Source organism: Centropristis striata, chromosome 18 (assembly GCF_030273125.1).
Source record: "Centropristis striata isolate RG_2023a ecotype Rhode Island chromosome 18, C.striata_1.0, whole genome shotgun sequence".
NCBI lineage: Eukaryota > Metazoa > Chordata > Actinopteri > Perciformes > Serranidae > Centropristis > Centropristis striata.
The window spans coordinates 17,778,750-17,801,142 of NC_081534.1; the positions used below are offsets into that span (position 1 = coordinate 17,778,750).

At 37.8% G+C, this 22,393-nt stretch overlaps 1 protein-coding gene across 1 annotated transcript in view; it reads left to right on the plus strand.

Annotated features, from left to right (window-relative positions):
- The window catches only part of otofa (otoferlin a), a 129,112-nt gene that overhangs the window by 33,544 nt on the left and 73,175 nt on the right, over positions 1 to 22,393 (plus strand). The window contains exons 4-5 of the mRNA XM_059355754.1: positions 13,326 to 13,425; positions 18,527 to 18,726. Coding sequence (XP_059211737.1) covers positions 13,326 to 13,425; positions 18,527 to 18,726 — 300 coding nt within the window. The remainder of the gene's footprint in view (positions 1 to 13,325; positions 13,426 to 18,526; positions 18,727 to 22,393) is intronic.

Here is a 22,393-nt window from a genome sequence, read left to right on the forward strand (position 1 = left end):
ATCAGGAGCGTAGCGGAGGTAATGAAACTGCATTTGATCCTCAGTAATGGGCACATTTGTCACTTTAAACTCTCCAAACAATCGCATCAAGAAAAACACACACTGGAATCACATGTTAAGTGTTTCTTATGCTGTCATTATTTACAGTGTGTGTTTGAAATGATTTTGGTTTATTGAATATTTGCAATTCAAGCACATTTTGCTGTCATGGTTTGTAAGTTTTTACTAACAAATCCCAAGCTGGGGAGGATGTTGTTAAATTATGGACCATTTACGACCAAAGAGCTCTTCAGAAAAGCACTGATACTCACACCTGCTTTGAAGGATCTGCACAGCACTCCCAATTACTGGAAAATAAATCATTTGTGCAGAGGCAATGCTGGAAAATTAACCAATTAAGTGATTTCCCTTTACTCCTCGTCCTCCTCCTCCTCCTTGCCTGATTTCTTCTTTTTCTTCATCTTACTTTCCCCTTGAAGTTTGTTTTTCTTTGGTGTGTCTGGATCTGATAAGACGTAGGCTGGTTGTGCCAGGAAGCCTGTCCGTCTCCCGTGTCCGTAACAAATCCAATCAGATCATTACAGCGGCTGCGTTTAACTGGTTGATTTGTCCAGGCTGAGGACACATTATGTCGCCCACACGTTCATTAAAACTTTGTATGGTTGTGTCTGTGTGCGTGTGGGTGGTGATGTATGGTTGTGTGTCCCTGTCTTTATATATAGGCTATCTCGCTTCGGAGGTCATGTCTTCGGTTTGGTTTGTTTGTCTGTCTGTCAGCAGGATAATGGAAAAACGACTGGTCTGATTTTCATCAAGTAGTTGGAATAAGGGTGAAGGATGGGCCATGGAAGAATCCATTACATTATGGAGCAGATCTGAATCGGGGTGCATTAATTAAATATTTTTGCATTGGTGGAGGTCTGTCCTTGTTTATCTGTGTGACCTTATCTCGTCTAGCGTGTGTGAATGCATATCTGTAGGTGGTGACATATTTCTCATCCACTCAGAGAGGTGACTCAGAGTAGGGCTGGGCGATATATCGATATAAGAAATATATCGATATATTTTTAAATGTGATATGGAACTAGACCATATCACATATATTGATATAGTTAATTTTTTTTCTTTCTTTATATATAAATGCCACCCTTCCTTGGGTTTGTCATATTTAGTTCTTTTGTAATGTTCATTATTCTTTTCCCATATAAATATATTTATTTAAAAAAAAGATTGGCCTATTTTATTTCATAGGCTATAAGATATTTTATTTATTCAAATCTGCACTTTATGGAGCTTTAATTTAAAAAAAAAAAGATACTCCTGTTGTCACACAGTATTCATGTTCACTTAAATAAACGGTTTCAATAAAACTACTTGTGACATGTCATATTTGGCTTTGACTGAACTTTTGCTCTCACTTTGTTCATTCGTCTCATCTTTTGCTTTGTGTTTAGTGCTAATTAGAAATTGTTCGTATGATGAAAAGCTAAAGTTTTCTGTTGCTATTTTTTTCCAGTTCTGACAGGAAGATAATGCTCACACAGTTCTGATTAGTCTGGTAGTTTTTCTGTCAAAAAGCAAAAAAACAAAACAAACAAACAATGGAGACACGCAGCAGCAGTCTGGAAACAGTCTTTCATCATTCTGTTGATGGAAACCCAAACACTGGATTTCATTTTTCCATTAGAGGGATAATAAGAAATAAATAAATAAAACATTGCTATTTTTAAAACCTGATGCAATAAGAAACTTTTTCATCCACTCACTGCTTGATAATTCCACAGAAGCAAAATCAACCCTTTAACAAACATACTCTTACATGCAAAGACACTCACCCACACAAATGCACACAGGTACAACACAACACAACACAACACAACATTAGCCCTCATTTTTCACTCATTGACGTGTGTAAATAATTGGAGATGAGTCATAGCTTGTGTTGTTCTCACACCTGCTCCATATGTCCACAAGCAACATTATTACCAGGGTAACTGATCTGCTCCATCACTGTGAGGCCAGTGTGTCACACTATACGACTATAAGTACGATCGCATTACCACAACACAAAGACAAAGCGATGATGCGGCGCGGTGTCTCTGCTGTTGTGGCATATTGACCGTGTTTTACGATTTGTTTTCCCCTGTGGCTGAAGGATATGCTTTTATATTATGCACACTGTGGAATAAACTGTGTGTGAGTTTCTGGAGCAAAGACAAGGTTTAATGATTTTATATTCAACATGCTCAACCTGAGGCCAGTGACTCCCATGAGGGTCCATGGGGGAATGTCAGGGGGTCCTTGTAAATGGTGGTAGTTTTTTAATTAAATATTTTGCAGCAGTGCATGCACAATACCGATGTACACTTGACCTTGTGTTTGTGAAAATAAAAGATAAAGTAGTGGCCTCCAATAAAACTTTTCAGTGTTATACATAGGGTTGCAAAGGGGTGAAAATTTCCGCTAAATTTCAAATTTTAGCTTTCCATGGGAAATTACTGTAAGCTGGGGAATAGATTCATTTGTAAGTAGAATTTTATCAAGTTTAAATTATTTTATTGAACACTCAATTATTCCATTGAACAACAAAAACATGAATGTTGAGTTAAATATTATTTATTTGATCAAAAATGAAGTAAAATGCCCCCCCCCAAAAATCCCAATATAGTCACATTCAAAATGTGAAATGAAAAAAAAAATGAAAAGAGCCCCTCTCCCTTAAAAAAAAAGTCCCATTCAGCATGTAAATGTTGAATTGAACATGTAAATGAATTGATCATGTGATAGAGGAATGCACAGTGTATGTAGGGGCGTGGTCTACGTAGGGGGCGTGGCCTCAGTAGCCCTGCAGTAAGCAGTGTGGTATGTGCATGTGTGAAGGGTACTTGCATGAAATCTGCTTGTTGTGAAGGTCTCTCAGGTTTGTAAATTGGAAGCTCGGAGAAAACACACAAGTAAAAGACTGGTCTCAATGCAGGCTTTATTTAGGTCTCACAGGATCCCAGTCAGAATGAGCCCTGATTTCTGTAATAATTCAAATTTTCATTCTTCTACAGAAGTTTGACTTACACCCAAAACAATTCCTGTTGGCCAGCTACCTATGACATAGACCGGCCAACAGCTGTTCAAGTCTAAGTCTATGTTTGTGATACACTGTGTGTGTGTGTGTGTGTGTGTGTGTGTGTGTGTGTTGCTGTAACAGGCGCATATCTATAGCCTAAACAAGATCACATATTGTGAGAACACACTGCCCTGTCTCATGCCAGAAGGACAGAGCTACAGTGAAGAAAAACACATTGGCATTCTGCCTTATTATAATTCTTCAAATATAATATATCATTGTTTCAGTCAAGATTATGTTAAAACATAATTTCCCCCTAGCTATAATGTGTAAATTCCCTGTTTATTCCCATAATTTCCTGTTAATTCAAATAAATTCCCATGGAAAGTTTCCAACTTAGACAAGATTCCTGGAATATTGCAACCCTAGTTATACACCCCTGTGCATGGTTGTGGAGTCTGCTAAGCCTTTTAACTTTTTTTTTTTTTATGATTCTTTTTAAATAAGAAAGCCTGCACAGGTAGTATAAGACAATTGATCATAGCAGGATTCATAAATCAGAGGTTAGATCACATCAGCTTATAATACAGAGCTCTGATTGAACACGGCCTTAAATAATTAATTCTGGTTAAGGCATCAAAGCAACTCACCAGCAATATTGTTTTATTAACATGATGTTTAATTTTTATCAATATCGCCCCCAAAGCAAAGGCTCATTGCTTTCAGACAAAATCTTTGACTAATTGCTGATATTATTAACAAGGTGTTTGTGCATTCACAGATTATAATGCAGCTTTTTTCATATTTGTTATATTAGGAAGCAACACGAGACTGAAGATGAGGTGTTGATGATGCAGCTCACTGATTATTTATAACACTCTAAGATTATTATCAAACAAGATTAGAATTAAATAAAGTCCGACCGTCAATGGTACTATCTGAACATCAACCGTGAATACTAAAACTTTATTTGTTCCGTTTCTCCTCTGCAGACAGACTCACTCACACCCACACAGATCAGTGAGAAAGAACAATATAAATTTTAACATTCTGGAGGCATGAAAGCTCTGTGTCCTCCTTTGAAAAACATGTGAAACTCTGCAACACTTTTGAACTATTTCTTTGTTGTTTGGAGGGGGCAAGTACATTTTCAATAAGTTAGACTTTTTGACTTCTTTTTCCCTGTTTTATCTTTAAAATGGTTTTATTTTTGTTTTATCAGTTTCCTCTGAAGTGAGATAAAACTGTTTGGAATTCACAAGGATTCTCTTCTTCCTCTTTCTCTCCCCCCTGATTTAAGATGTAATCGAATCATGCAATTTATTTTCTTGAGTTTCTGTTTGTCTTTATGGTTTAGGACATATAATTGTAGCCCAGCAGCGAGGCTCTGCTGCCTTCAAAACTCAACAATTTATTCCTTGGTCTTAAGATACAAGCTTACAAACATAAACCTGCTAGTCTGTTGAATTTTATTTTGGCTTCCTCTTGCCTGAAGCATTGGAATGAACACAGACTTTTACCTTTTTCCATTTCGTATTTCAGCAAAAGCAGAATTAGTTTTTAGCTTTTATTATCTAAATTCTGTTTCTCCCTGTCATTTGATTTATGTAGTTTTAAAACCAATGAGCACAACTGCTTTATAACAAAACTGAATATGTGTAAAATTTTGCATAAATGTGATGAAGCATTTAGGTAATTGTTACCTTGCGCAGCAGAGGTTCTGTGTAACAAACCATCTGCTGCATCATGTTAATATAATTAAGCAAAAACAGATGTTCCTGTTAGGCTCAGGCAGTATCCGTTTTTCATACCTTCCTGACATTTCATAGGGGTATATGGTATACGACAGTATTTGTGTGTCAACTCTCACAAGTTGCAGGCAATATGTTAAAATTGCTAAATAAAATGGCAAAAAACTAAAAATGCATAGTGTGACTGACTAAACTTTACCATAGGTGATTATATGATCGTGAGAAATTTCAGGTCGATCAGCTGTGAGCATATTTACTCGATCAAACATGTCAGAAATGTGTGTGACAACAGCCAATCAGAGTCGACCTTTTCCTGCTCCACTTCCGTTTGTAAGTCGCTGTAGAAGTAAACAGAAAGACTGAACGTGGAGCTAAAGGCAGAGATGAGGGCAGCGAAATAGATGTCAGCCATGTCAGCCGAATATGATGCTGTAATTGAGAAGAAAAGTTGCTCAACTTCAGTTGTGTGTTGTGTGGCGGTGGTTTGGGTATCTCCAAATTGACATGGATCAAATTCAGTCTATGTGTAAGGTATGTCGGTGGTCTGTGCCCTCAAAAACTGGCAACAAATCTGTTTAATCATTTGAAGAAGTACCACCCAAGTAAATATGTGGAAAGCATGAAAATGCGAGCAGAGTCTGCACAGCCTGCCACTGCTGCCAGCACACTATATTGTTATTAAAAATGATGCACTTTTGCAAGTAGCACAATGTTAACAGCATATGTAGTATCATAACTATAATGTAATTATAATGTTTACATTTTAAGACGTCTTCATTATCCCAGACAGTGGTGGAATGTAACTAAGTACATTTACTTAAGTACTGTACTTATGTATAATTATGAGGTACTTGTACTTTACTGGAGTATTATCCTTTTATGTCACTTTATACTTCTACTTCTATACTTCAACATTTACAGGACAATATTGTACTTTTTATTCCACTACATTTAGCTGACAGCTTTAGCTACTTTTCAGGTCGAGATTTAACATAAAAACATGATACATTTAAAGTGATGAGACATTTTTTATTAAGTACTAAGTATTAAGTATTAAGTACATAAAATTAGTCCAATCTTAACAAAATTAAAACACTCCCTACATAAATGCATCAGTACAAATAATCTAATTTTATATCTGGAATATATATAACAATCTGAGTGGGTCCATTCTACATAAAAAGTACTTTTACTTTTGATACTTTAAGTACCTTTTGATGCTGATACTTTTGTACTTATATTGAAGTAAGTTTTGAACGCAGGACTTTTACTTGTAGTGGAGTAATTTCACAGTGCGGTATTAGTACTTTTACTTAAGTAAGATATCTGAATACTTCTTCCATCAGTGTTCCCAGAGGGGGCAGTTTGTTTAGTTTGGGTCTCGCATACCTGCAAAAACACTCTGTGAAGAAGTTCACTGTAGTATTTTTAAATCTTCTACATTTGTTGTACTGTTGAGTAAAAATTGTTTCTATATTTTTCTATGTTCATTTAGTTTGCTTTGTTATTTACTTCGTATGTTAATAAAATATTGAACTAATCTCTAGTTTCTTTAGTTTTTATTACAGATCCCTTAGAACTGGCATTTTGAAAACAATATAAATTGTGATAATAATTGAAATTGGACAATATGAAAAAATATATCGTGATCATTTTTTTGCCATATTGCCCAGGTCTACTTTTTCATCAGGATTGTCTTGTAAGTCACCATGTTTCTCAGCTGAGCTGCCTATAGACTGACCTCTAGTGGCAGTTGAGGTGCACTACACTCGCGGTCAGTTTAATACAGAGATTGAAAGAGCAGCGACTCTATTTTTTACAGTATTAAAAAATCAAACTGTCAGGATTTCTAGGTACCGTAACACTGCCCATGCCTAATTCCTCTCCAGTTATTTTATTTACATACAAACAGTTTCTCAATTATTTTTTTCATCACCCAGCTCTAATTGAATCTTAAAAACAGCCAGCACTGGTTCATGGTTCATGCAAATACTTAGGCGTATTAATTAAGATCTGCTGTATGTAATTAAAAAAAACCCAACTCCATTATTTACTCTTTTGTTTCTCTCACACTTTCTCCAGACTGACATTAAAATAAGCTAAATGTGGGTGAAGCCTTGCATGACTATTGAGATGCTGCAGCAACACTCTGCTTGTAGGAAAACAATAAGGAAAAGCTTTTGCTTTTAAACACACAGCAAGAGTGGCACAACACACTGATGGACAGTGACAGCGAGAACCAAGTCTTAATAGCTTTTTCTGTTGTTTGTGGTTAAGAAATTCTATCATGCTTGTGTTTGTGTCTGTGTTTGTGTTTGTTTGTGTGAAGGGGAAGCACTAGAGTATTGATTTTGTCCATGTGAATCAATAGATATCCAGCCTTGAACACCAGTGAAAGACACGATCAGTGTGTGTGCACCGGTGGGGGGCAGTGCTCGGCATAAGCTCCTCCTCGGCCAAATCACACACACCTGTCAGCTGTGACATTTTCATTTCACACCAACTGTCCTCCAGCTGAGGCAACCAGCAGCAGGGGTGGATTAGTGCAACCTCAAGAACAACTCTTACTCAACTGGGAACAAAAATATTTTACATTTCAAAGCTGTGATTCCGTCATAGTCACACCTCGATTTGCAACGGAAACCCGAGGCTCCCAAAGAAAAATAATACAAATTGAAAGGGAATGGAGGTTTGAATTATAAAGCAGATGAAAGTACTGTTTGCAGAACTACAATCAATAATGGATGACACCTTTTGAAGTGCTAAAAAGTGAGGCAGAACATGATAGGCCCTGCTCGGCTCAATTATTCAGCACTTGTACACATGTTACAATGGCTGAAAGGAAATGACAGAGCATTTTGCTGGACATATTGATCACCACTGTCTAAGGGAAGGAAAGAGATTATTATTATTATACTGTGGTGGGTCTTTTCAGCGCAACTGCTCAGAACTTTCTACCCCTCTTCAAAGAGAAACTTGAATGCAGAAAACCATTAATATCCTTACAGGCTCTCCTCGACTCACGTCAAAGTTGAGCATGGAGTGATTCAGTGGGGAGCCTGGCAGACATATACCTTCACAGTGAAAGCATCTGCTGGCGCCTGAAGGGAAGTGCATACTCTTTTTTTTTTTTTCATAACTAGGATTCAAAGTGAAGTCGAGCTCTGGAATTTTAAATTTTACCTCATTATTAAGTTTTGAAGCTTGGCTGACAATCGTAGCCTCTCTTTCAACTGTGTTTCGAATTCATCAGCACCAACTTCAAGACTGCAAAGAAACAGTATAGCTGAAGTTGGAGCTAAAGAAAGGGGAAGATTGGTTAAAAAAATGCTTTTACTGAAGAAAATGCATATATTGACAGTGAAAAGGCTGCTTTTATTGAAGGAAAGAACGGGTGTTGTGGCTCACAGCGTGTCTGCATGCTGTACCAAGCGAGCTAAAGCCTGACACAGACATAAAACCCCTTTGTGGGAACATTGTCCAATAAACCAACTTCACTTATCAGAGCTGTGTTGCGAGGGGCACTGCCCTTGGAAGGGATGGTAAACTCAGGACCTTATTATGATTATGAGAACATTGCCAGCTACTGAGCCGACGGGTATCCCTGAAACCCACAGCACGAAATTAATCGGCCAAGAAATTGCTGCAAGAGCAGGTGAGCAGGAGGACTCCTTTCTGCACAGCCAGCTCTGCTGAGAGTGAAAGAATAATAGCAGTGATAAACAGCAAACTCTTTATTTGTCCACTGATAAGGACCTTCTGCCTTTGTTGTCATTCTTTGGTTATACACTTAATAAGATTTGTTTTTCATACTGAGATGCAGGTGTGTTTGTGTGCACTTTACTCATTCACTCTCATCTGACTGTCAATGTCTATAGTTGTGTTGGGAAGCTCACATCTTTGGCAGCCATCCCTGTGGATTTCTACTGTGTATGTGTGTGTTTGTGTGTGGGTGTGTGTGTGTGTGTGTGTGTGTGAGAGGATGCCAAGTAGTAATCTATTGATTGTATGCTCTTTTTTATGATATTATCTCTCCCTGTGGTCTCATATGCAGTGCATGGTGATTGTGTGTCTCTCCTTCCTAATGACTGTCTCGTTGCTCCATTTTATTCAAGTATTTTATATGCTGTGTGTGTGTGTGTGTGTGTGTGTGTGTGTGTGTGTGTGCTCCTGACCATTATAGTAGAGATGACATATGGCTGTGGCTCAGTGTGGGCTGTGTTGCATGTTCTTTGTGTGTGGCTGATTGCTCTGCAACAACACACTGTTTTGGGGGAAACTCTTTAAATTATTCACCACCTCTAATTGGCCAACTGAATGGGGACTGTACTAGGTTTCCTCCCACTGTAATTTTCTATGAAGGATCCTTGGGCAGTATAGTAATGAACCTTGTGTTTAGTGATCTTAATGTAACAACAACAAACTCTTGTGTTTCCCCCTATAACAAAGAAGGTCCTCCTTAGTTATTTTAACCCAAACAATTATGTTTCCTGATGGCAGTAATGTGAGGGTTAAAAAATAATGTATTGTGCATTGACAGTATAGCTCTATATCCAAAAACTTGGTTTAATTACCTCGAAATAAGGACTTTGTCTGACATGAGTCGTCCATGTTTGTTTGGTGTTAAGGCACTTCCGTATAATCTGAGCTTTAAGAAAAAATTGTAGAAATGAAATCCCCCTCCACTCAAATGTGTTTTTCTTCTGTTGAGGTCCCCAAAAATGTCTGACCTTCACTATACTGACTTGTATCTGTGCAAATACAGGAGGCAAGCTAGATGAGGTATGTCACTACTATGGGTGGACAATAATTAATGCCGCCATATATCATGTCACATCCTCTTGTGATGCATGACGAGTGACTACTTGGTGAGAATAGTCACGCAGCAGCTCTTCGGCTATTTACACCAGGTCAAGACCCGCCTTGCGATGCTAGGATTGGTCAGGGCCGGTCCTTTTGGCTTAATGTTAACATTAGCTCAGGTTGGAAGTCAGGTTTGACTCCCCACTGTGCACCAGAGAAATGTATGATTTGTTCGATTTAATGTGGATTGGTGGGAAAATGGTAAAGGTTGTTGATCAGTTGCAAAACTGTGGTCTAATGGGTAACAGTAACTTTAGGGTTAGGATTAACTTTTAAGGCCAAGGCCAATGTGTGAATAAGGTGATTCTTTACCATGTTCATTCAAAAAATGGCTCATAACAGGTAGAAATGAATACTTTTGGATGTAATAAGTAGAGGTGTGAATCAGCAGAGGCTCCACAATACGATTTTATCCTGATACCTGAGATATTATTACGATTTTAAGTATTTTGCAGTATGGTGAGTATTGCGATACAATATATTGCGATTTAATCATTTCACTTCATTTTGTGTCTACAAAATTAAATTCAATCAAGGATTGTTTCGTCAAATAAGAGAAAATTCTCAGTCTATTCATCTCACTTCAGTCTTCTCCACAATGAGAGTCAAACCCACAGACTGACCAACAAAGTATTCAGTCAAACTGAACTGAACTGATATCAAACATGAATGGACGACAACAATGATACTTGGCGGCCATGAATCAATGTAATATTGCCCTGCGCTACTCTGTTGTATCGATTTTTTCCCCACCTCTAGTAACAAGTCACTTCTTATTCACTTAAAAAGTTATACTTTATTACTTGTTGGCTACAAACACATGGGAGCTTGTCTTTTCCATGATATGCATCCAAGTGTAAATACTCACATCGCCTATCCACCCCTGTTGCAATTAGCATTGTTAGCTACAAATGCCTGGTGCAATTAGCATCTGCCTACATGCTAAATGCATTGACGGTGAATATGACTTACCAGATTCACTATTTTGTGACTCCCCATGGCAAAGCTTACTACGACTTTGATAACCAATGAAAAGCCCTGAAAGAAACCTGAAACTTACAGCATAGACTTTCAGCATGGAGAGGGAAAACACACTGTAAGATTGTATCAGGTCTTATAGTTTCACAACCACTATACTGTGTGAGCCACTGACGCTTACAGGCTAATAAAAAATACGGATACGGCTATTTCTAGACTCCATGTCTGAGTGTGGAGGCTCACTGATATTTCTTATGACAATGAAAATCAAGCAGAAGCTGACACTATTGGCACAGTCTGCGAATGGCGCGCCATGGAGCTCAGCGGCTGGCACACACACTGTGCTTTCACCTGACAGCCTAGCGTGTGTGCAGCGGTGGTGGGCGGGGCACCAGCCAGATCCAGAGGCAGTCTAACGCTACCTATACATCAGAAGACTTTGAAAATATTTGGAAAAGAATCCTAGAAAACTATCAGCGTTTTAGTCCCAGCCTAGGCTCTTAGTAAAAACTTACAGTGACTACTCCAGTAAAACTCTTTTTACTACTTTTTACTATTTACTTAGATAAGACTTTCAGATTTTAGTCTTGGACTGTGAAAATCTTTTGGTGTAAGCCCAGCATTAGAACTTCCTAACGTTTTTTTCTTTACTTTTTATGTGAGAAACCATTTTAAGCAAAATATTGACCATAACACAATATTTTTCATACATTAAAAGGTGACTAGATGCGAGACAGATGGATGTTGATAAGAACACTATTTGTCTGGTGGATGCAGACACTCTAATATTATATTAATGCAGCATAATCATACTGAAATTATCCATTAACTAAACCATTAGGTTTTACACAAAGAGGGAAAATATGCTGCTTTTCACGACCAAACATGTTAATCTTAGAGTTTACCTTCCCAAACTTAGATGTTGATTTAGTCCCCTGAATTTGTAAAGGTGTTTTGTTTTAATTAAAGTTTAGATGAAACAGTTAAGTGCTGCACATCCTTTAGATGGATCCAAGGTCTCTGCAGCCTTCAGCTGCACTTTTAAAATTAAAACAAGCTGGGAGAACTTTTTCTTTTCTTTCCATTCAAAGGCAACTTTAGAAAATAAAAGCAAAGAATAACATTTTCATCCTGTGTGCTGGTTGAATGAATGGTGTGTTAGTCTTCATTTATTTATTTAGTTGTCCTTGGGGGCACTGATAAGAGCTCAGCAGAAGTGTCTGACAAATGCTACCTGGTGCTGAAAAATTAGCTGTCTAAAATGTTTGCAGACCTGAGTCACACAGCGGAAGCTTTTGGAATAAATTTAGTGTCTCTTTTTTTGGTAAACTATTTCATTATAAATATAAAAGGAATCATAAAAGGAAACATTTCTGTATTACACTGTAGAAATGCTGAATATTTTCCCAAAAGGCATCAGCTCACAAAAGGGAAATTCAGAATAAACAAAATAATAAAAAAATAAAACTTGTGCATTACAATGAGCATTACAATTAGTTGGTTATACGTCAAAATAAATGCTTCAGTTATTGTCTAATTGCTTGCTCTGTTTAATTTTTTCTGCCGATCATATCTAAACGTTGCTTGACAGCAGTAGGGATAAAGAGTTGGGGTCCTGTAGGTTTTTTACCCCTCCCTGTGATCGGCACATCTGGATGATGCCATCGAATGTTTCACATTACGTGTATCAATCTACATAATGTGCATTCTGCGCAGTGGTGGAATGTAACTAAGTACATTTACTCATGTACTATACTTGAGTATTTCCATATATGTAACTCTATACTTTATACTAACAGTATATGGGAGCTCGACCATTACAAAATAAAAATGCTTCTTACATAAATGCATCACAACAAATAATCTAATAATATTTTTAGACTATATATCTGAGTGAGGACATTCTGCATAAAGAGTACTTTTTCTTTTGATACTTTAAGTACATTTTGATACTTTTGTACTCAGCAAACTATACAAAAATGCATAAAGTAAATAATTATTTGTACATTGAGACGAGCGTGCGCACAGGCGTCCGCTACATTCGCACGTGGCATGACACTTGTCACCCGTCACCCCTTCATTATTTGGTGTCCTCGCAATACGCGTGCCTGTACGCACGCCTGTATATCAGTCTTTATGCAGGTGCAAGCAACGCGGTTAAGGCATTTTAGTATAGTTCGCTGGCATAAAATGTGCCCCTCGTGTGTGTGTGTGTGTGTGTGTGTGTGTGTGTGTGTGTGTTTGTGTGTGTGTGTGCTATCTACTTCCTTTAAATGCTTTGAGGAGTGACAGCTGATGCTGTAGCGGGCTGGTGACAATGGCAGTATGGCACTTTCTCAATGACTGTCACATCACTTATCCATCACCACCCAGCACACAGCAGTGTGCTCATGACTCTCATCACTGACACACACTCACCTGCACACTGAGAGATGGAGCAAAAGGAGACCAGATGCTTTTGTTGAATAAAAAAGTACTCTCGGTCTATATTTATTAGTGTAACTGAACAAGTAGATCAACTAGCGATGTGACAGTGACTAAAGGGACTATAGATTTACACAGATGGGCAGCAGAGGAGAAACAAAGGACTCATTGTATTGAAGTAATGCTGTGTATTGATCTCATTGATTTCTGTTCATGGTGAGTGACTCTGTGTTGGTGTTTCCTTGCAGACTGGTGGGGACTTTCTGTATGGTGCTGCAAAAGGTGGCTGAGGAGGGACACCTCGAGCTGACCGACACGCTCATCGACGATAACAACACATCAATAAAGGTAAAACTCAACAACACTTAGTATCAGCCATGTACAGAGGTTGTACTGAGGGAAGGTTAACATATTTGTTTTGCAGAGCTTGTTTATATTCCTGCAGTATCTCTGTTTAATGAGCAATGCTGGTGAAGAACAAAACAGAGTTAAAAGCTGAATAAATAGGGGACAACTCTGAAGGAATGATATGTTGCTTTATATGTGCTGGGCATGTAAATGGATCATTTTTACCGTAAGAACTCTATAAGTGAACTAGGGATGGGAATAACTCATTGATGATTGATTAATGGTCGTTAAGAATTTGGGCAATCACACAGAATTTTTAATCGATCTGTGTATTTTTTTATTTTTAATTTTATCTATGACTGCGTATCAGTATCACTGAACTGAAACACGGCCGGGCATTGCAATAACAATTATTAGACACACAATAACAATTATCTACTATGGTGTTGGGCCTATTTATTGCATACCAGGGATCATGGATCAGTTTGCATATGTCAAAATACTTGAAGAGGTCATGTTGCCTTATGCTGAAGAGGACATGCCCTTGAAATGGGTGTTTCAACAAGACAATGACCCCAAACACACTAGTAAACGAGCAAAATCTTGGTTCCAAACCAACAACATTGATGTTATGGAGTGGCCAGCCCAATCCCCGGACCTTAATCTAATTGAGAACTTGTGGGGTGACATCAAAAATACTGTTTCTGAAGCAAAACCAAGAAATGTAAATTAATTGTGTAATGTTGTTAAAGAATCTTGGAGTGGAATAACAGCTGAAAGGTGCCACAAGTTGGTTGACTCCATGCCACACAGATGTGAAGCAGTTATAAAAAAAACTGTCAAACAACTAAATATTAGTTTAGTGATTCACAGGATTGCTAAATCCTAGAAACAGAAAAGTTTGTACAAAATAGTTGTGAGTTTGTAAAGTCAACAGCAGACACTGCTATATTTTTGAACACACCCCTTTCAACTAATTGCCCAATTGCAAAGCCTTAAGAGCGTGCATATCATGAATGCTGGGTCTTGTTGGTTTTCTGAGAATCTACTGCACCTACTGGTACCTTGTTTGCCATGTAGCAATACAAAATATACTAAAAACATTATAGATGCTCAATTTTGCAGGTTTCTTCCAAACGCCCATCTCTAAAGTGAACAATGGAGCTGCAATAACTTGCACCTGTTTGGATATTCGAAAAGTGGTAGTCATTTTTTTAAGCAAAAAAAGCTTAACATTTGCTGGTTTTATGCTTTTTAATTGTAAGATTTTTCAGATTTTTATTGTCATACATTATAACAAACTGAGTAGCTTTCCATTTTTGGACTAGTTGGACAGGTTCAGTAAAACAAACAATTTGAAGATGTCACCTTGGACCCTGGGAAATTACACGTGGTCCTATTTTTTTTTCTTCACATTATTTACAAAATGAAGTTGCAGCCTTAGTATGCAACATTAATAAAGTGTTTATAGATTGTTGCATTGGTGGCCGGAAATATAACTAAATGTAGGTTTAACAGCTGCCATAGTTATCTGTACATCCAAAATAAGTAGTAAATAACATTTACATGAAGCCTCTTCAACCCCACCAAACCCATGAGAACAAACTAGTACGGTCTAGGCTAAAATATTTTTTTTCTGCACAACACATCTAGAATACTTGAGCCCGGGAAGCCATTAAAAACATGGTTTGGGCTTTAAATATTTAACTTGCATAGCTTCAGAGAAGAGCTGATATAGAATATACTTATTTAGTTAACAGGAAAATCAAATAGGAAAACTAGAGTCCAAAATAGTTTACAAAAGCTTAAATCAAACCATTGACAGTTGTGTAATGATACGTCTCATGTTATAGGAGTAGAATTACAATTAAATCATATGCATTCACAAGCAAATACCCTCAGAGAACTATAAATGGAAAAATCAATCTTCCAGTGCACCTGCAGCGATGGCAATAGGAGAAGTAACGGCTGTCATCTGCCTATAACGGCTCCAGCATTTAAGACCTGCACATTAACAAGGACCTGATGGAAATACAACAGTCTCTTAGCAACATCAGCAAGAGGACACTTTCCATTAACATGAATCCAGATATTCTCTATTGATTGTAAATCGCGTTTGGAGCAGCTAAACTGAGAGCAGCTTAATGGTGAGGATGATTTAGCTGGTGAATACAGAATGTATGACTGTGTGTGTGTGTGTGTGTGTGAGAGAGAGCAATACAATAGGATGTGTGAGGAAGAACTTAACCGTATGATATTTTAAAGCACCCCGGGGTGCAGAGTTGTGTTAGTGGAGCAGGGAGTGCTGATGTGACGTTTCTGAGATGATGACACACAGCATGGGAGTGCTTCAGGGTGCACACACACACACACACACACACACACACACACACACACACACACACACACATTCACATACAATAACATATGTAAAAGTGGCTTTTTGTGAAATCTCACATAAAAGCATGCACACACACAGTACAGAACATTTCAGTACTGTACATCCCTGTAGGGCTAAAACTGAATCCGACATAACCCGAGAGCAACCACTTTACCTACAACTGCACCAGTGTGGTTGCCATAGTGATAAATCTAACTCCTCATGGACTACGGATGCGAGGATATAAGAAAGAGAGAGAGACATGGAGGGAGAAAGGGGAACCAGAGCCCAGAATATATTTAGTTCTCATCTGTCTTTGTCAGTAGAATAAATTGGCCGCTCCGTAATAAAGATGAGGTCATTGTCAGGAGGATAATATTTGTCCAAATACGCCTTCCGAGAAGACACCGAAGACGAACTAGGGTGTCACCGATGCCTCTGGCCTGGATTAAACTAACACTCACTGTCAGTCTGAATTCCCGCAGCAAATACTAGGTCGAAGGAAAGATTTATTGCTCTGTTAAAGTTTGTTGTCTGAATGGAGAGCTTTTTCTAAACACAATTAAATGTCTTGCCCTGGATAAGGTGATACTTAGCTTTTAAGTGTTGAATGTTTCTTTCACTGCAGGTTTGGATTGATTGGTGAATATCATGTCAGTGTCAGAGTGTGTGGGTTGGATGTTGTGTTGAGTTTAGCAATTCAAATCAAAACCAAAAAGAAGTCACACACCAATATAAATTTGTACCTATATACCATGCAGAAACCCACAAAGTTTTTCTTTTTAGCATATTCGTAAAAATATTATTAATAAAATTGAGATAATTACACCTCTCAAAAATGACTCATAAGAACCAAAATCCAGGAAAAAAAATCAGCAAAATGAATTACAAGTAAAATGACAATAACTTAATACATAATATGTAAAGATAAAAAATAATAATTCTTGTTTACTTATAGTACTATTTAACAATCTAGCTGTTTCGTGTAGGGAATATACTACAAAGAAAGTAATTCCTACTTGAAACTGCTCACAACGAGGTCTGTGGATGATCTTGCGTAATCAGGTCATGGTTTATGGAAAGAGACATTGCTGTTGAGTTCTTTAAATGTATATTTTGCCCTTTGGCCACCACAAGTAGAGTGCCTTCTAGTTCCATTATATTCCAGAGACGTACATATGAACTCTCAGATGAATGTCCCTTTGGATAAAAGCGTCTGCTAAATGAAATTGAAATATTGTAACATTGTAAAAGGCAAACATCTCTACAGCTGATGCCACTAACACATCAAAACAATCTAGATTGATGAATAGCGCTACAGATACCAGGATATTACATTGGTTCTATGTATTTTTGATTTGGGGATGAACTATCTCCTTAAAAGATTTTTCAGCCATGCTCAATTTTTATGCACCACATATCTGGAACAAACTCTCAGAAAACTGCAGATCTGCTGCAACTCTCAATTCTTTCAAATCAAGACTGAAGACTTTTAAACAATCATTGCTAATGCTGCACTGTAATTTCTATTCCTTTGAGATTTGCAATTTTAAAATTGTATATTTGAATGTCATTTTATATATGTCTCTTTTAAATGCTTTTAATGTTTTGTGTAAAGCACTTTGAATTGTCTTGTTGTTGAAAGGTGCTATACAAATAAACTTGCCTTGCCTTTTAGCTCTGTGAAGTTGTACTTCTTTGAGCTAAATGCTAACATCAGCATGCTAACATGCTCACAATGACAATGGCAGATGTGTTTTCCATGTTCACTATCTGAGATAAGCTTGTTAGCATGCACACATTTGATAATTACCAGTAACAAAAAATACATCTGATTCTGATTAGTTTTGCAGGTAGTTGGTCATAAACCAGAGCATTGGACAGATTTAGATTTTGACCTAATAATGGTGAATAAAATTCTGGGATCAACAAAGTTTTTACAGTTCATCCTGAGGGAAACATGAATGTGTGTATGAAATTTCATGACAGTCCACCCAACAGTTAAATTTCACTCAAAAACCCTGATGTCAGTCTGAGGATGCTGCCTCAGTTGGTTTCATCCTCTGGGGACCATGAATGTCTGAACAGACTTCCTCAGCAATCCGTCCAACAGTTGTTCAGAAATTTCAGTCTGGACCAAAGTGAAGATGATAACCAATAAAACATAACAGGACTTGAAAGACAGAAACAGCAACATTTTTGACAGGCCAAATAGAAAGATTTAGTACCAAAAAATACAAATATACTATATATAATACATTTAAAGGAAAATATTTTGATATGAATTGACAAGCCTGCAGTCCTCTGGCCCTATTAAAGTTATTTGAATTTATGTTGACAGCTGAAGGAGTCTAAGTCATGGCAGTGATGACAGCACTGGCAAACAAATTATATTAGGGTCAAGGATATTAACTGTGCTTTCAATTTTGTCATTGTAAGAGTTTCTAGATTAGATATGTCAAAAAAGTATTTGGATTAGACTTTGGTGTGGGGATGATAGACACAGCAGCAGGAGCTGAGATTTGAGATAATGAGATCTGCTCAACAGGTGGATTTAAATAAATTAGCATTAATGTTTCTGATGCTTTAAGATAAAATTAGCTTTCCTCCTAATGCACTGAAAGTTTAAAAAATGCTGCATTGCTACCTCTATAGAAGTGAAGGTGCATTAAAGATCTGCTGATAATATAAGATCATTTTCATCTGCTCTCCTGTTTTCAGACCAGCGTTACAATAGAGATCAGATACCAGTCGATGGACGGCACGGTGGGAGTGTGGAATGACGGGGAGTTCCTGGATGTTCCAGACGACCGTGACGGGATGTTTGCTTTTGAAACAGACAGCCTGTTGTCAGGACAGAGTCACGGGTCGGGGACGTCTCCTGGACGGTCCTTACAGGGATCCATACCGACCTTCAGGAAGTGAGTGAAACATAGAAAATATCTCCATATCTTAATTCTGCTGCTTTGAGACAGGCTGTGAAATGCTGCTGACTTTCCCCTGAATACTAATTTGATGATTCTCCACACCAGCAGACAAGATGTGTTGTTCTAATTATGTACTTTGGTTTTTAAGACATCATTACCAGCAACAATGCTACTGGGGCACACATGGGTGAGGAAATAAGTTGAAGTGTTGAGGCTTCATGCTGTCCAACTGATGTAACATCTGTCAATGTTATGGAGGAGGATATATAGGGATCCTGTTCTAGCTGACAATTGGCAGATCCACCAAAGAATGTAGTGGCCAGATGCTGAAACACAGTTAAGAGGATATTGTTGTAAAGTTATCAATTATCTGCTATAAGAATCTACCAATCAGAATGACAGAGTATATAAACTTTATTACAGGCTCCAGACCCAATAGCAAGACATACAACATAAAAAAAACAACAGATACATAAACACATACAAACATACTCTTATTCATGAGAGTTTTAAAAGGCACCCATACCAATGTTTCCACAGATATGATTGATATCTGACCGAGCTGCACCTTGGGCTTGTGAGCATCATTATAATACAGTTTTGTGAGTCATCAAGTCGAGACATACATTTAAACATCAGGTTCCTCAAGAGAGCCTGTAAAGTGCTGAGCCCTGAGTCACAAAAGAGCTTACTAGCACTGCTACTCCTGGGCTTTTTCACTAGTATCCTCAGACAGTCATTGTATGCTACCTGAAGTTTGCGCAGGGTCTCCTTTTTGTAGCTGACACATAATGGGGCTGCATACATAGGGGTGCAGTAAGCACAAAAAAAGTTTACTTTCACATCATCAGAACAGTAGTGGAATTTCCTCACTAACATGTTTGCTTGGACATACAACATTAGTCTCTGCCTGTACATATCAGCATCATCTTCCATGTTGTCAGTGATGATGTGCCCAAGATATTTCGTACAGTTAGATACACAGAGGGATTGCCCTGACCGGTAAAACATTGGAAAGTGCAGCTTCTGATCTTCCTTGGTCCTACATATCAATACAACACTCTTTTTTGCATTGTACTATACGTCAAACTCAACCCCATACTTGGAGCATATATCCAGCAGCTTCTGGAACCCAACAGTGCTGGGGGACATAATAGCCAAATCGTCTGCGTACATCAGATGGTTTAACAGAGTGTTCCCTATCAGACAACCTGTCTTACACTTCCCCAACTGCTTTCAAATAAACTGCATATCAAAAAAAAAAAGCTTGTGGTGATTTACTCTGTCAAATGCCTTGGACGCATCAATAAACCCTAGAAACATTGTAGAGCCCTGCCTTCTGTAGGATTCATCAGTTTCTTTCAAGGCATAGATACATATATCTGTACTGTGCTTAGACTTAAAGCCAAATAGATTTTCTGTGGTGTAAATGAACTCACTCAGTCTATCTAGTAGCACCTTTCCAACACCTTTGAAAGAATGCTATAAGTATATTCTGTAAACATGTTAATATATGAATCAGTGCAGATGGAAGGCGGTTTGAGTGTATTGGCACATCACAGGGAGTAGAAATTAAAAGGGGAACCCAAGTTCATCAAATAGCTTACAGGTGTTGTGGAGTACCACTGCATACATGAAGAAGTTGTATAAAGATTTTTAGGCTCCAGAGAGAACTGCATGACTGATTAGTTGCCTCAAGGGATGTCACTTGAGTCGCTTGTTGCTGAAGACTACAAGGTTGAAAATGGAAAATGAAAATCTCTGCTAGTAGCATAATGCATGCAAACTTTAATTTAACTGACAGCCATAGCATTGCAATGTGGGTAATGTAATTGGCATTTAAAAAGCAGCACTAGCTTTAATTGATTTAATTCATGTTCCACCCAAAGCATACCTGTGATTATTAAGAGACTTAATACAAGCGGTTCACTCTCCTTTCTTTGCACCCAGATTATATGCCTTTTAACCACCAGTTGGACACGCCCTATCTGCACTTGCACCATAGACTTTAGACAAGGGGACGGCAACCTTTACTAACTAAAGATCCATTGAATATCGTAATGGAGCCTTATTTTAAGCCTTACAATGAAGATGAAACAGCCCACAAAGTCTAAATTACCCAACCAACAATTAATTCATATATTAATAGGTCATAATGAGCATTTATTAGTATGACTTTGTCAGAATGTAGCCAGAACCCAAGTGCAAATGAGATGCTGGACACCGAAGAAATATCTCAGGACTTTCATAAGCTATGGTGCACATTTAAGTTGACTATAATGTAAAAATAACATAAAATGTAATGCTGTATAGAAGCAACACATTTTTGTAATTAAAGAATACAAATTGCTTTGGGCCTACACCAACAATCAATGAAAATTAAAATGTAAAGAAATAGAAATTAAATTTCATTTGGTATCATTTTTTGTCATGGCCACTGCAGATGGCCTGAAGAGCCACATGTACCCCTGCTTTATAGATAGCTTAAATAGGACTCATTATGTATGGTTTTGTAGCATCAGTTTTATTACTCTGTTAATTGAAAACTGTCCATTATGGGTCTGACAATTTTACAGGAATGCTAAATGAGTTGAGTATTCTTTTAAGTGTGCAGATATAATGCATTTTAAAGAGGCAACATTGCAGGAACTAAAATACTTTTTTTTTTAAAAACAATGTTCCCAGCTGTCCTCATGAGGTTAAAAATAATACAGTGGAATCTATAAATGTTTTTTGTTGGCTCTGTGGGGATGTGAACATTGTTTTTCAATCGCAACTTCATCAATATTCAAATTGAAATGGAAGAAGGAGAAGCATTGTGTCTGTTTTTAGTTGCCTGGTCTGTATACAGTTTAGAATACTTGGCATATGTTTGTTCACAACAATAGACAAGTAATCCCAGGCTGAACAAAGTTTTATAGATTTAGTATGAAAAACTGTAAGACCTTGGGCCCCTCAGGCTGCTCTTTGCCTCTTCGCGCTATTACTTGGTCTTCCTCTGCGGTTTACTTGTCGTGTTTTTACCGAACAGCGTCTGAAATAATCTGTGGGTGGTATCGATTTCCACTGAGACTATCTGAACAGCCAGACCCCTAAATCCATCATTATGCAGCATGTTGTATGGTCGTATGAAAATGTGTGTATGTGTGAGGTTAAATGCTGTGGAGTGCATGTTTTTGTTTTTGTTTGTTGATACTGAATGACGAAGCTGCACTGTTTTACAGCATAAAATTAAAAAACTGTGCAGGGGTCTGCTGATGTGAGATTCGAAGCAGCCCGAGGAAAACAAGAAATTGAACTTATCTAAGTTTTACAGCATCCCACGGGTGTTATATAACAGATACAGTATTCGGATTTGGTCGACAAAGAAAAAAAGAAAGTACCACTGTGGAGAAACACTGTAAAAGGGTTTAATAAAAGTAGCCACCAAACTCATTAAGCTAAAACTTTATTTTCATATCAAATTTCATTACATTTCCTCACCTATCATCAGGAGAAGAAGCCATCTGCCCTTGCTGTGATGAGGGCATGTCATCTAGCTGCTGTGGCTGCACAGAGCTGTCTGTCAGACTCTGTGAGGACTGCCGTAGGGCTTTTGTGTGAAAAAAAAAGTTGAGAGCCGCTGAGAAAATACCAACTAACTCTCAGCCTTGCCAACAAA